The sequence below is a fragment of the Hypomesus transpacificus genome, chromosome 18 (genome assembly GCF_021917145.1).
Source record: "Hypomesus transpacificus isolate Combined female chromosome 18, fHypTra1, whole genome shotgun sequence".
Lineage (NCBI taxonomy): Eukaryota > Metazoa > Chordata > Actinopteri > Osmeriformes > Osmeridae > Hypomesus > Hypomesus transpacificus.
The window spans coordinates 12,463,895-12,479,624 of record NC_061077.1 but is presented as its reverse complement, the minus strand read 5'-3'; the positions used below and the strand labels follow the sequence as shown (position 1 = coordinate 12,479,624).

The window sequence follows — 15,730 nt, the reverse complement described above, 5'->3', positions numbered from 1 at the left end:
GGCAAAGCACTAGAGAGCAGAGGGGCTTGGTGAATGACACTTGCCCTAACTGACCCCTGAGCCCCCCCTCCACTGACCCTTTAACCCACAAGTCCTTCAGTGGCTTGAACAAACTCTGTTTCTTCCTGTTTTGGTGTTTGGAAAAAGACAATTCAACATCCCTCTTTTAGGGTACTTTGGGTCAGCAGACGTCATTGTTTATAAAGCCACCAATATTCCCACACAGTCTTCGACAAACACCCGCAAACGCACAATGCGAGCGCACATGAAGCATGTGATTAGCCACACACACACACAGCCCAAAGGGGCATTTGTGGTAATTACAGTGTAGGGATCAGTCTGTTCACATCCAGCAGCGCTGAGAGGAAGTGACATGATTATGCTTCAGCTTCCTCTTTCCACTGTGTCTGTGTTCCCCCTCCTTTCCACCCCAGGCACAGGAGAACAACAGCGCACCACAGTGTGGAGCCTCGTCTCCTGTAGGACCACTCCGTTCAGGACATCCCCACCGAGAGCGACCACTCGTCTTCTCCATGGCCCCACTGTTCCACCAAAGGCTTTGCTTTCTTTACCTCCAAAACGATTCTCCTTCACTGTTGTTCCTCAAATGACACGGCCTCAAGACGGGGTTGGATGAGTCAAGTGACGGTCATGACTCTATTTAACCCATCAGGGCAGTGGGACTTTGAGAAGTAGGTGGTCATGTCTGGTTGTGTTGTCACGGCACCAAAATGTCAGTAGTCTGTACCAATACAAGTGAAATGTCACTGTACTATATACGATTGTTGATACCAAAGCAAAAAACTAAAGGAGGTTACTGAACAACTCATCAACAGTCACCTACAATATCTAAGGCTGTAGCCTATTTATGACAACAACAAAACATTAATGTATGCCTAAAGGCAACAAATTTAAAAAGGCAACAAAAAAAATAGGCTTAGGTGGTGGGTTGTGTAACAGTAATACTTTGCAGTATGCTGCAAACCATACAGGTCATAAATTAACATTTAGTTATTTAGCAGACGCTCTTATCCAGAGTGACTTACAGTAAGTACAGGGACATTCCCCCCCAAGGCAAGTAGGGTGAAGTGCCTTGCCCAAGGACACAACATAATTTTCCACAATCAGGGAATCGAACCGGCAACCTTCTGGTTACTAGCCCGATTCCTAACCGCTCAACCACCTGACTCTAAATGGTGACCTATGCAAATCAGTTTCTGGTGATCGACAATGATCTCATTGTCATCTGCCTCACACCCAAAGTATTTCCACACGTGAGCCACGGACTCCATTTGTCTCGTCAACAACTTTTAGTGGAGCCATTGTAGCATTAGCAATTTACAGTGTTGCAAATTTAACGACTTTGTTGCTAGATTTCCCTAGTGACAAAATATATAATCTAGCGACTTCCACTAGCGACTTCTGGTGAGATTGTTTTGGGCAACACTGCTTGTCAGCGTCCGACTGCCTGGGCTCAGTACTCTGTACTACCATCAGTTCAGACATTCTGGTATTATACCCTTTTTGTTTGAGTACCGACTTGGTACCGGAGTACTTGGTACCGGAGTACCGTTTTTTGTGACAACACTAAGGTCGGGTACTCTGACCAAGACCTGCCGTCAAATTCTCCTCTAGCTGCCAGTCAGATTAGGAACCAAGTCTGTCTGTTGGGCTGGTTTTGTGGTCACTACTTCTTACACTTCTACATTTTCCGAACCAGTGTCTGACAGTCTGGTCAGTCACTGGGGTCCCAGACAGTTTATCGGGTCTTGCCTTTTCAGCGTCTTCCAAAGCAACAAACCCCAGTAAGCAAGCAAGACCTTCCCCCCTGGAGTGCTCTCACTGAGGACAGGAGGATGACAGGCGCATGCTGAGACAGTGAGGATAGAGAACACAGACACAAATACACACAAACACAGAGGAGGCCGAGGGCAGAGGAACTGATGTCACCCACAAGCTCTTATTTATAGCCCCTCTGAGCAGAAAGACACAAAGACAACAACACAACGACTCCAAACACGGTCGGATATGAGCTGCATTGTGGCTGTATGCAAACACGTACCAAAGCCAAATGTGAAGGAGTCTGAATTTTAGCATAAGCTCTCGAGGTCAGCGCTTTAGCCCTGATCAAATGTTCATTTGAAGTTACACCTGTTTGAGGTCAACCAATTGTAGGATTTCTAAATCGGGGGGCCATGCCAATCCTGTCGCTTTATTTCTACACATCCATCACGATCATTCCCGACTGTGATCTTGACTGTGTGACGAGCGCTCATGTTGACCAGGCCTCAAACTGGGTTGAGCTCCACGTTTCCCAGGAAAAACATACACTATCTACCACCTTTCCACTCTCACTCTGGTCTGTGTGGGGGCAGTGGAAGGCAGGCTCGTCTGTGTGGGGGCAGTGGAAGGTAGGCTAGTCTGTGTGGGGGCAGTGGAAGGCAGGCTGGTCTGTGTGGGGGCAGTGGAAGGCAGGTTAGTCTGTGTGGGGGCAGTGGAAGGCAGGCTAGTCTGTGTGGGGGCAGTGGAAGGCAGGCTAGTCTGTGTGGGGGCAGTGGAAGGCAGGCTCGTCTGTGTGGGGGCAGTGGAAGGTAGGCTAGTCTGTGTGGGGGCAGTGGAAGGCAGGCTGGTCTGTGTGGGGGCAGTGGAAGGCAGGCTAGTCTGTGTGGGGGCAGTGGAAGGCAGGCTAGTCTGTGTGGGGGCAGTGGAAGGCAGGCTAGTCTGTGTGGGGGCAGTGGAAGGTAGGCTGGTCTGTGTGGGGGCAGTGGAAGGCAGGCTAGTCTGTGTGGGGGCAGTGGAAGGCAGGCTAGTCTGTGTGGGGGCAGTGGAAGGCAGGCTAGTCTGTGTGGGGGCAGTGGAAGGTAGGCTGGTCTGTGTGGGGGCAGTGGAAGGCAGGCTAGTCTGTGTCGGGGCAGTGGAAGGCAGGCTAGTCTCTGTGGGGGCAGTGGAAGGTAGGCTGGTCTGTGTGGGGGCAGTGGAAGGTAGGCTAGTCTGTGTGGGGGCAGTGGAAGGCAGGCTAGTCTGTGTGGGGGCAGTGGAAGGTAGGCTAGTCTGTGTGGGGGCAGTGGAAGGCAGGCTAGTCTGTGTGGGGGCAGTGGAAGGCAGGCTAGTCTGTGTGGGGGCAGTGGAAGGTAGGCTAGTCTGTGTCGGGGCAGTGGAAGGCAGGCTAGTCTGTGTGGGGGCAGTGGAAGGTAGGCTAGTCTGTGTGGGGGCAGTGGAAGGCAGGCTAGTCTGTGTGGGGGCAGTGGAAGGCAGGCTAGTCTGTGTGGGGGCAGTGGAAGGTAGGATAGTCTGTGTGGGGGCAGTGGAAGGCAGGCTAGTCTGTGTGGGGGCAATGGAAGGAAGACTAGTCTGTGTGGGGGCAGTGGAAGGCAGGCTAGTCTGTGTGGGGGCAGTGGAAGGCAGGCTAGTCTGTGTGGGGGCAGTGGAAGGTAGGATAGTCTGTGTGGGGGCAGTGGAAGGCAGGCTAGTCTGTGTGGGGCAGTGGAAGGCAGGCTAGTCCGTGTGGGGGCAGTGGAAGGCAGGCTAGTCTGTGTGGGGGCAGTGGAAGGCAGGCTAGTCTGTGTGGGGGCAGTGGAAGGTAGGATAGTCTGTGTGGGGGCAGTGGAAGGTCAGATGGGTTTGTCTCTGGGGGCTTATAAAGCTGCTCCGCTGTGGGAAAGCCAGGGGGGTAGAAAGCCAGGGGGGGTGGGGTTAGGCGAGCTGGGCTAGGGGGCAGGGCCAAGAGGGGCAGGGCTAAGGGAGCAGGGCTACCGGGACAGGGCTACAGCTAAATCAACCTGAACACAGGAAACCGGGTTTGAGTTTAGGCTTAATCCTGCTCAGTACTGTACCCCTTCTGTAGCCACCCCAGGTGGGACTGTCAAAGACATCTCCTGAGAACAGCTTAGGAGTGCGTATGGATGCGTAGCACCAATTAGGACACATATTTCACAACTCCTGCCCAGCAGCCTATCAGCACCGGGGCACAATATGGAGCACGCCCACCATGTGTGGGCAGTTCCGTGTAAACACGCTGTGGAGAGAGCACATCGTTACGCTGCATGTTCACACAGATGTGGAGAAAACGGGACCGCGTCATGAACATTCTCTGGATGGCTGTGGTGTTACGCAATCATGGCCTACAAAAAGTCATGAAGGCCCAACTTTCTCCTCTGAGCGTCATCAACATTACTGCAATAACATCCGCCGTCATAGGGTGGGGCACAAACACCCACTTACACATCCTATGAGTCTCACGACACAGACACAGAGGCAAACACAGCTCCATCATTGCTGTGTGTGTGTGTGTGGAGGTCGTCCTGGTGATTAGAGGCTGGCTCCACCTTCGGTCACCTCAACCCCAGCACAATGGGCTCTGGAGCCCCGAAGAATGCAGTACTCTATTTAAACCCTTGGCTGAATTAAGCTTGTAAATCCTTTCATCAAATGAGGCCTTCCTCGAGCGGACAAAAACAATGGTGCTCAATTGTGCGGGACCTAATAAGATTACAATGCAGATAAAGCCAAATATGAAGCGGGTGAACACCCTTTTCTTTGCTTCAGTGTAGACGCTGCACCATGGACACATGTAGCTTGTGTGAATCGCTGTGCTTTTGGTAGAAGGCTTTTCAACAACAGAGGAAATTTTTATTAGCCAACATATTGGTATTGGTAGGATATTAGAAATGTTTACCCTTACTTCTGACAATGTATATTGGTTTAGATATTAGGCTAAACTCTGTCACACTCAACAGATGCTTCACTCCAAAGTTTGCTGGAGTATTTGATGATGTAAAATCCACATTGATGTGCATTGCAGGGTTCAGCAGACACTTTTTAAAATATAATTGGGACGTACAATCCACATAGAAAGTAGCCTACAGCAGAGGCCAAGGATCAGGAGTGCATGACATTAGTGTCGTCAACAAAGCAGTGGTAAGAGAAGCCATGTGATTTGACACATGCCGGGTGACCTGGGTGAAGGGCCCTAGCACAGAGGGACTTCCAGAGCCAGAGGGCGAGGTGCTGAAGCAAACCGCCTCGAGCAGGCCTGGAGGGTCCAAACCAGATCGGGAGGACCTGAACCAGGAGAGAAACCCTCCCAGCGATGCCCATTCCAGCCAGCGTGGAGAGGACAAGCTGGTGAGTGCCAACTGCCAAGTGTCGACGGCCGCAGATGGGTCGAGGAGGATCAGCACAGACCAGAGGTCGGAGGCTCTGGTTGGGTCGAGGGCGTCCGTCTGTGCCAGCAGAGCTGTCTCTGTCGAGTTCTTGGCTTTGAAGCCAGACAGGAGGGAGTTTAGCAGGTTGTTCCTGGTTAGGAAGGAAGAAAGCTGATTGAGAGCAGCGTGGCTCAGAGGAACGACCGGAGGGACACTGGCAGGAAGTGGTGGTCGGATGGGTCCAGGGTTAGCTCCTTCAGCAGGGGGGGGGGGGGGGGGGGGGGGGGGTGACTTGAGCTGTCGTTCCACCTCAGAGTCTTCAAGTGTGTCTAAGGCCACGAGCTGATCGCTATGTAATCCAATCAGCCTTGTCAATCATTCACTGGTAACTGGTTGGGCGTTTTAACAATGACCGCAAACTGCTTTATGGGCTATCCATGCATTTTCACAGTAATCAAGTTTCACATAGCTGGCTGATAACTAGGTGATCTGTATTCTTCCTCAAAAAGGTATTTTGCATGAGTCACATCACAGTTTTGGTCTCCATCTCCTCCAGGCTCGATATATTCAGTTTCCAACATTGCTGTTGGGTCTGTGCACATGAGTCATGTGAGAGCTTTTCTGGTGGTGACCTTATGCGGTTGGCCTAATCCTAGCTCTGACTAGAAGATCCTGGCTCTGACTCGAAGATCCTGGCTCTGACTAGCCTACACAGAGAGACCTTCTGTAACACGGCACACACCTCAGCCAGCAGGACAATAATCCTGCTCAGCTCTGAAACTTCCACCTCACACATCAGAAGTCTAGCACCATGAGCAAGCACTATCCAGGTAAAACCTTTTTTTTTTTTTTGCCTTTGCACACCCCACCTCAAATGGTATGGGTCGTCTCACTTCCTTAAAAAGAGGGAAGAGAAATAAGGTAGCTGAGACTGGGGACTACATGTCTCAGAGCAGCAGTGTTTCAGTACTGCATGGCTAACACCCTGGGAGCCACACCAGTGAAAGGAAGTATCCTGTTTCACACTGCAGCCCCCGTGTCAAACGGGCTACAACAGTAGCCCGTTTGGAGTAGAACATTAACCTAAATTCAAACGAACTCGGTGTCGTTTCTTGTCTGGTTGAATCGATCAATGTCCTCATGGCTGACAGATTGCTGAACAAAGCTCAATTTGATAATGTAGTTGTGGTTACAAAATGTAGAAGTGATGGGGGGTGGGGGGGTGTTGAGCAAACACCTGAGTCACTCGACCCACTAACAGCTCAGGGTCTGCTGGACTTTGGGGCCTTGCGGAACATCATTCCGTATCCAGGAAGCGGAGTAACGCACACCCCCAGTCATAGATAAACAACGATCTCAGAGGTCTTTCCACTGCTTTATCACCTAAAACCACACAGGAAGCTGAGTCGCATTATCACAGTCTGGAAGGCTAATGTTCCACCGCACCATTTCCTCCAAGCGCTACCGACTGGGATCCTTGGGATGGCCAAACCCTATTTTAAATAATAATGGTCAGTGAGAGGGAAAGGCTATGGGGGAAGTCACCTGGGTGGGTTTTTGGTGTCCTTTGACGGTACTTTCTGGTACTCCCAGACAGCTGTCCAGGATGAAAACCAATCCCCACACAGAGGGTGGAGTTCCTGTGTGAGAGTCTGGAGGTGGAGCCCCCAGGGTCAGGGTGGTGAGCTCATGGTAACAGACCAGACAACTTTATTCCACACATTTAAGACGGGCAGTTAGAAGATAAGTAAGGACTTTAATAGCGGAGTGGCGCTGGAGGAACCTGATACTTGAGGCTTGTGTTCTTGAGACAACAGGCTGGGTTGAGGGCCATGTGAAAGGGGAGACTAAGCTGCTGGCACTCCGACACACATCAAAATCGGGACATTTGGCAAAACTAGCTTCAGAAAGTCCAAACCGGTTCCCCCACCATGACCGGTAGGCTACATCTAACTTCGATGACATCCAGACTCCCTGTCATCAGTGTGTCATCATCCCTGTGTGTGTCAGAGGATACAGATACTAGTGAGATGAGAAGCCTGCATCCTGACAAGGAACCTGTTCTTACTCACAGTTACAAATCTGGGCTCATCAAGGCAACCCTCCCCTAACCAACACAGTACAGCATGTCTCACAGTACATTCATGATACTGGCTGGGCAGAACATGACCCATTCAAATCTTGTTTTGATCAAAATGTATGACATTTCAGGACAGTCACTACATGACTTTGATATCCACACAATCATAAGCCATTGATGAATCTAGGTTAGATTTCACAACTCTTCTGGGCTGGTGTGGGTTCAATCAAGACATTTTGAACCACACCCACTGAGCGTTTCCATGGCGTTTCTTCTGCCTTTTGGGAGGATTGAATTCACAAGTTCCTCAACCAGAACCTCTTCCACCATGTGAGTTTGACTGTGAAGATCAGTTTAGGCCCTAGACTCTAGGGGGTCAACCTCTGGTCCCTCACAGAATTCCCACCACCCCTGCAGGCACACAACAGGGATCTAAATCACACGGCATCGTTTAAATCAACAGGGAGCGCAGGGATGCAATACCACTGGACAGAGAATAGAAAAGTTCCCATTGAAATCAAACCTAAAGCTAACGATGTTGGCCCTGTAAATGACCAACTGCTCCCCTCTTTAAACACCCTGGCTTCTAACGAACAGCTCTTCAGAGCCAGTCTGACTGTCTGCCTAGAGGGGGCGGACAAAAGAACAAAGCCTAGTTTGTATAGGTAGAGAAAGTGTGTTTAACTGGGCAATCCTATGACAACATCTTCCAAACTTGTATCTCTTGATCCAAACTGAATTCCTCCACACAGATAACGAGTGGCTTGAGCTGAAACCTGTTCAGCCGTTCAAACCAAGTCGCTTATCGTTTGATTACTCTTCCATTGGCTCTCAATGGTATCAAAGGCCGACGACACTGATCTGATAGGACAGAGATAGGGAGTTCCCTGGAGCTTGCAGTATTTCACAGGCCCTGTGTAACAGTACCCTACATGTGCCAGCCATCCAGTTGGACAGACAGTGTGAAGCAGTGTAAACAAACTGCTCCTCTGGCCCTGTTACTAACCAGGCTGGGCACGAGACGGAGAGAGACACTAACAGCACCGAGGTCTCTTTAGAGCGTCCGAGGGGGGCCCATGCTTCAATAATGTGGCGCTTTTGTGTGAAAGAGGCTCTTGTCCTCCTCAACCATGAAACAGAATTGGTCTTGCCAGGTCTATTTATATTCACCATGGCATTCTTTAACGTTGACAAAACAGTCACATGGCTAGTGTGGATAACCCAAGCCTGGAGACACAGAAACACACACACACAACACCATCAGTCCCTTAGTTCTGGAAAAGCCATGGGAAGACAACAATGCTCTATGCAATTGTCACCTCAGAACCCTGTATGAACTCAGTCTTGTCACCGCTCAGTGAAAGTTGCTGTATTTCGGGACATACAGCCTTCCCCTCTCCTCGACAGTGGGGATGAGCTGCACAGTAAGTGGCACGTGGTGTTCATTGGTGTCTGCACACGTCTGTCGCTGGGCCTCTGACTAACTGTCTCCGGGGCATGGTGAAATAGGTGGCGCTGGCTGAGCTTCAGCAGTGTGCCGGCTCCAATTCAGGTTTGTCCGGTGGGCCGTAGGTGCCTCTTAAAGCTGTGAGTGGGTCTGACATCTCCTTCCCAGCCTCATGCAGCTCCTCCATTGATGAATCATAGGTGAGGAAGCCTGGAGGTGACTTGGACTGACTGGGCCTAGCTGCTCCATGCAGAGTCAACACCAGGGCAAGGCAGCAGCCAAGAACTGGTTCTCTTCCCTGTTGACTCAGCCCTGGAGGGGGGTACGTGCCTAATTATGGGGAACAATAGCAATGTGGTTTAGTTGGGAGATATGCCTCCCTTGTCTATAAACATGTCAAATTCATGCACTCCACGTTCCAATTCCAGACTCGAAACAAGTTTGCCGCAAACCTAGCCTACATAGGATTCCCCATGGACACGATTGAACGGATTATCTGTCAAATTCACCAATCTCCTTAAATAGAAACGTCCTATTCCAAATACTGTTTCAGGAGGTATATATCTAGTCACCTAGGGGACAGAGCATCCAAACTAAGCATGCCTCCTGACTTGGTTGAAAGGAACAGATCAGGTTGTTGTCACACAGTCGTCATCAGCCACCAGCGGAGGAGGGCGACACACGGACACACGCTCCTCAGTAATCGCAAGTGTTGCTGGCGACCAGTGACAAGTGGTGACAGTCTGGTCTCCTGGTATTTAATGAGAGCATGTGAATTATTCAGCCCCTCAACCCTGAAGGAAGGATGGGCTGGGATGGGAGCAGCCATTAACTATTCAGACCACAAGCAGCCGGGGTTGGATCATTATGTAATGAGACGGATACACAAACAGGCACATACACACACACACACACACAACCCAAACACATCAAGCCTGGTTGAATATCTCCACCTTCTTAGTGAACGGCTACACAAAAAAACGATCGTAGACACCAAGATGTACCCTGTCTCTGAGTTAGTTTGTGTAGCCGTCTGTTTTGAGGATCTGAATAGTAGCAAATCTCCAGATCTGTACAAGAGCCTGTGTACAAGATCAACATCTGGTACCAGAGTTAACAAGGCTCACAGTATTACCCCGTCAAAAGACCCCAAGTGATACTTGGAAGATCTCCAAGTTGTTACAGTGTATAATCCCCCCCCCCCCCCCCCCCCCCCCCCCCCCCCCCCTTCTACCTCAGTCTATAACCCTCCCGTTTCACAACACAAACACTGCCTCATAAAACCAAACTGACAAACTGTCCCAGGGCTGTCATGTGTCTCTCAACGAAAGCCACAGGCAAAAAAACAGCCCGCTGCCGCAAAAACCATGTCTGCACACTGTACATTAGAATACAGTGTGGTACTGCATAGTTCCTGCCTTGACTGTGGGGGTGGTGATCTTTCATCCTATTCATCATGCCTCCTCTTCAGCGCTGTCACTAATGACTGTGCTGAGAGACTGGCTGGACGGAGGGCTGGACGGAGGGCTGGACGGAGGGCTGGACGCTGGCTGGCGCTGATGACCTTGCCTCTCAGACAAGGGCCATGCTGACCCTCCTGGTCCGTCCTCTTCATCCGACCAGGCCAGTAATGAGCCTGGCTGCAGTGGGGCTCAGATGCTGGCCTAGATAGGAACAAGCTGGCAGTCCTCCAGGGTCTCAGTCGCACCCCATTCCCTGACGGTAGACTGTCGCTACGATAGGGCATCCTAACAGTCGAGACGCGCACACACACACGCGCACCTTTTGATTTGTGACAAGCATTGCTCCTGTGTCTTTAGTAGCACTTTCAGCAGCACTTTGCGAGGAAAGGACGACGTCAAGAGATTTACAATAAGCAGTAGGCGGATATGGACCTCACCGAATGGTCCTCGGGAGGACAGAAATAAATAACTGCGACGTCTCAAGACGCAGAGCTGTTCTGTGGGAAGCAGCACAATGACACACCAACTCAAACATGCAAACCACACGCGAGACCAGAGACCATGCTTCCGCTAAGACAGAGCGGAGAGCAAACGGAGCGATAGTGTCACTGCACTGTTAGTGTGTGGTTCAGACACACCCAGCCACTCCAACTGCATGTAAACAGCAGTAACGCGGGGTGTGGGCTAACACACACACACAGGATTACACGTCATCTATCTAACTATGACGGACCCCTCCCCTTCCTATGAGCGGCTAATTCCACAGGCGTACAAAGAGTTCAGTTGAGTGGCCTAAATGCCAGTGCAGATCCTGGCCAACATGACTGGGCCCAGCTGAATGGTGCTCATTGTGTCCGTGCAGTCACTGGGGGGCTGGCAGAATTGGGTTGTTATTTAAGAGGCCATTTGGCACGCCTCTGTTCTCCTCCAAGCAACCCAACAACAGGCATTTCCGCCCCCGCTTGTGTGGAGGGTCTGTTATGGACTGTGGTTGGGATGGTGGGGGTCCAAATATGGTTCTGACACACGTAGTCACATTGAGGATGGGCATTCCGGTGGAAACCAATGCACTGGGTCTTGATGTTGTTTTCTGAAAACCCTAAAGTCACTGTTAGAAAGTGTGCTGGTCACAATCCTTTTGAAAGTCAACACAACATGCAAGACAGCCCATTAGAACTCACTTCCATGTCCCTCAGCCAGGCGCCCATGGCCAAAGTCAACACGGTTTGTTCCTTTCGTGTGTATTGGACAGACCAAAAATGACCACTTCTTTTCCATAAACAAATAAGCAGTGAAGTTTTTAAAAGGGGGGAGGGGGGGGGGGGTCATTGAGTCCTTGGGTGGAAGTGCTCCCCATGTGTAGGAGTTCACCTTGGGGTTTAGGGTTAGGTGTCAGACGGCAGGGGAGGGGGGCTGGGGGGCTCACAGAGATGTGTCAGTGGCTGCAGGGAAGGCTCCTGCAGCTGTTGTGGTGGGAGGGGTGCTAGCGGCGGAGGCATGAGCAGTTCAATGGACACGTGCGCGCACACACACACACACACACACAAGCAACAACGTATACTTGCCACCACTCAAAACAAATAGGCACGACCCCCACACACCCATGTACACACACACACACACACACACACACACAACAGTGTAGCCAAAGTCAACATTCCATAGACTGAAATGTCATGATGGTATTTTAAAGTCAGTAATTATACCGCATAATTTCTCAACCGCATGTTCTCAATGTGGCTTCGATACTGATGCATCAAGGTGTGATGCCTGACTGATGACTGATGATGTGTGCTGATCTCCTCCATGGTTTGGCTGCTGTAACCAGTCTTTTCAGTAACCAACCCACACACTCAGTCGCAGCAGTTGTGTAACTGAATTCCTCAGCTGAAATCCCCATACAACCCATGACACCCCTGACAGCCATACACAATGTGAAAAGGGAAGCCTGACACCAAGTAGGAAACATTACACAAACACATGCAGTCCTTTAGGCTGTGATTTGGTCTCCCACAAGTCTATAAGGCATGGCACCATATGTTCTCAATCAAATATACAAATTCAAGACTGGTGATCACTTGACCCTTGATGCCAGTTAAAATCATTGACTGGTTCTTCCTGAGACCAAGCAATCCAACAGACTAGCAGATAAGCAGGGCTTGGACAATCAGTGTATGAACATTTTAAGGATTTGATCCAGAATATTGAACTTTCAATTCAGAATAGTGATAACATTATACAGTTAAGCCTATTTAACGCGTAAGGAAACACGGAAGCTTTTAGAGTGAGACACGATGGCACACGACCAGGCTGTTCTTTTATCCTTTCTCCTCTAGCTGTCTGTCATGCTAGCACGAGCCCATGCAGCAAGAAAGGATGGCTAGCCTCATGCTAACAACGAGACCATTTCAGTGTCTGAAATGTATGTGGCTGTTTCCTTCACATGGTCCAATTCTCAGTACACACATGGGCTTGCAGAAGGTATGCTCATTTAAAAGATACTGGTAACTCGCGAAATCAGTTAAATTCTACTCCCTCCCATGCTAGCTAGAACATCCTTTGACTCGTCACTCCTCTTACCTTCAGATAGCTCCAAATCCAACTCCGCCAAATGGTCTCGAACCTCCTTTGGTAACCCCGACAAATCCACACCCTGGTCTGCCATGACTTGGGAAATCAAATAAACGTCTGTTCTATTAGTATACCGCAACCTCTAGCGCAAAATACTTCCTTCAAGACATAGAACATGCATTTGAGTCGGGTAGACAATCCATTCGCACGATTGGTCCTTCCGCCATAATGGGAAGAAACTCACCCATGGCAATGAATGGTCACGTGACGTCGATTACCTCGGCTGTAACGTAAGTGGCAGTGTAACTACTCTCATACTCACGATCATGTACTTTTACATTATTTTGCGCCATCTTGCGTTCCAGGCTGTTTGTTACAGCCAGAAAGGATGCGAGTAAACAACTCACTTACCCTTCTTATACCCACTGTTAAATCAGAAAATGTAGAAATGTACGCCTTTTAACTGTCTCAAATGGAGACCTTTCCTAAAGTCTTTCGATTAAATATATCATTTTATTATTGGGATAACAATGTACCAATTAAATAAGTGAGTGGGTTACAAAGATATCTTGGATCATCAATATGCATTAAGTTTTCCATTCTTTAATTACCTTTTGCATGGCAAGTGCTTATAGTATTCCACTTAAACATGCATGGAAAAGTAAATATATTCATATAGTACAGATATGTACAGTACAAAGACAACTTCTGAAAACATCCGTCCAACGATAGGGAGTGCGAATGAACAAATCAAATAGTAAATACTGGATACTAAACGGAAGGCTCACATTGATACCTTGTTATTAAACTGTTGTTTTCTGATTCAGTTCTGTTACTTTTATCAATGTTCAAAATGTTAGAAAAATATACAATTGTGATTGCAATAAGTCCAATTCAATAATAAGTTACTTGTTTGTTTTTACGCTATGGACAATCCATAGACAAAATTAAATTTCTATGCAATAACAGGGATACAATAAGTCTGACAGGACTTCCATCATTAAAAAAAGAAATGGATTTCTAACACAGATTCATTTCTATATGTCATCATTACAACACAGCGATATAAGAGACCTTATGCCAGGGATTTGGTATAGTCCTGACAATAGCACGCATTACGGAAAACGTTTGAAATAAAAAGTGCAGACGACAATTACTAACATGAATATAGTCTGTTTTTCCATTTCATTGGAACAAGTCTATTAAGGATTGGCAGCCGAGTGCTAGTGCTAGCTCAGAATGCTAACACAATGCCCGGTCACCATTGGGACTGTAGGAGAAAAGGTTCAGTCATGTGAGACGTGTGAGTCAAATAGTAATTGAGCAATTTATATTATGTCTATAGTATATAAACAAGACATGGTTGAGCTGTCTGTGCCCCTGAAAGAGACAAGATGAGGAAATTTAAAAGGCTGCATAATAACACAAAATCATAAACCTGCATATTTTAGTGCATCAAGACATGCCCTTCCATTTATGGTCTGAAGCCATAATATTTCTGCAGGAATAAAGAAACGTATTTTACTGTAAAGAGAAGACAGATACATATAGATACCAGAAACAAAAGCATATACCTTGTTCAGGCTTCATAAATCAAAAAAAAAAAAGTTCAAATCTTGTTAAAATGGGGATTCCTGAATAATTTAAACAGTTCAGGGACTGCTATTGGAGTTTATTGTTTTTTTCTCAACGCTCCGCGTCTAATGTTGTTTGCATGTATTTCCATTAGATGGCAGTCAAAGTACTGAATCACAAAACGCTGACATTGAGAAACGCTGATATTCTTCCAAATTAGCATAAAAATAAAGCCTCTGTTCCTAATCATAATGCTCATATAGCTAATGTTTTGAAATCCAAAAGTATACTGTCTGAATTTGGTTGCAAGAGACAGCATGTCTCTGGCAATTTTTCATGGCAATTTAAAACCCAAATCATACTTGAGGGAGATAGTAGAGGCACCGACGTGATTTGTAAGGCAAATATGTTCTCAAACATTTAGTGTGTGAGTGTGCAGATCAGACAAAGTGTCACTGAGACTCAGCCGCAACCCCCCCCCCCCCCCCCATCTCCACCCCATCTCCCTCCACCCCATCTCCCCCCACCCCATCCCCATCTCCACCCCCACCCAAAATCATTGGATCTTTGGGCATTTCGAGATTGTGATTCGTCAGTGCCGGTTGTTATGGCTTGTTTTGAACAGTAATTTGTACAGAGCTAAAAGGCAACACGACTTATTACACTCCACAAAGCAGCACAGGCGAAGCAGCTGTAGAGATAAATACAGAATCTCTTTTTGAAGTACCATCCACAATCCCACGAAAGACGAGACATCAGCAGTGCTTTTCGCCAGCTTGGGTTTCATACAGGGAAGGGGAAAAGATGTGCCAATTAACTGTGAGGAAGCTGCACAGGAACAAGGCAACTCTCATGCAAACCAAGCTAACAAACCAGATCTTAGTGTATCAGACTGTGAATCGGCGTGCAGCGAGGTTTGGATTCACGCTCGTCATTTATAAAACGTATCATAAAAAGATTATAGATGAGGTAAGCTTTCGGTGAATGGCGTCTTACCTAGTGGTGGAACGACTTACAAAAGGTAACATTTCAAACTCGATCATCTCGACAGTTCAACATAGCAAAAAAAGAAGAAAAAAAAAACTGTTATTGCGTCTTTGGAGCCCCCTGCATCATCTGAGGGAGTGAGTATATGCTAGATATTAAAATGTATCCCAACGTTTGCGAGAGCAAGGCACCGTTCCCTCCAAAACGGCTGACTCGGGCACTCCGTGTTTGGTATGAAGAACGCCCATGACCGACACGTTCCCACACGGAGCACGTGTCTGTACGTGCGCTGCCATGACCACAGCTGTGAGAGGTGTGCCAGAACAAGTCCAGGTGCAGAGCTTACCACCCCAGTACACCCTCAGAAGGAAAAAGGCCGTCCAACAGTCCAGAGAAGCAAAGCCGGACTGAGGCTGAGGGTCAGAGGGGTGTCGGTGGGCAGCGTTGGAGGAGTGGGGGGTGA

At 48.5% G+C, this 15,730-nt stretch overlaps 1 protein-coding gene across 5 annotated transcripts in view; it reads right to left on the bottom strand.

The window, feature by feature from the left end:
* The window catches only part of dip2ba (disco-interacting protein 2 homolog Ba), a 37,658-nt gene extending 24,699 nt beyond the window's left edge, over window positions 1–12,959 (bottom strand). For all 5 annotated transcript variants that reach the window (XM_047039617.1, XM_047039619.1, XM_047039618.1 and 2 more), the window contains exon 1: window positions 12,715–12,959. In XM_047039617.1, the coding sequence (XP_046895573.1) occupies window positions 12,715–12,799 (85 nt within the window). In that variant the 5' untranslated portion in view covers window positions 12,800–12,959. The remainder of the gene's footprint in view (window positions 1–12,714) is intronic.
* Window positions 12,960–15,730: the final 2,771 nt, after the last annotated feature.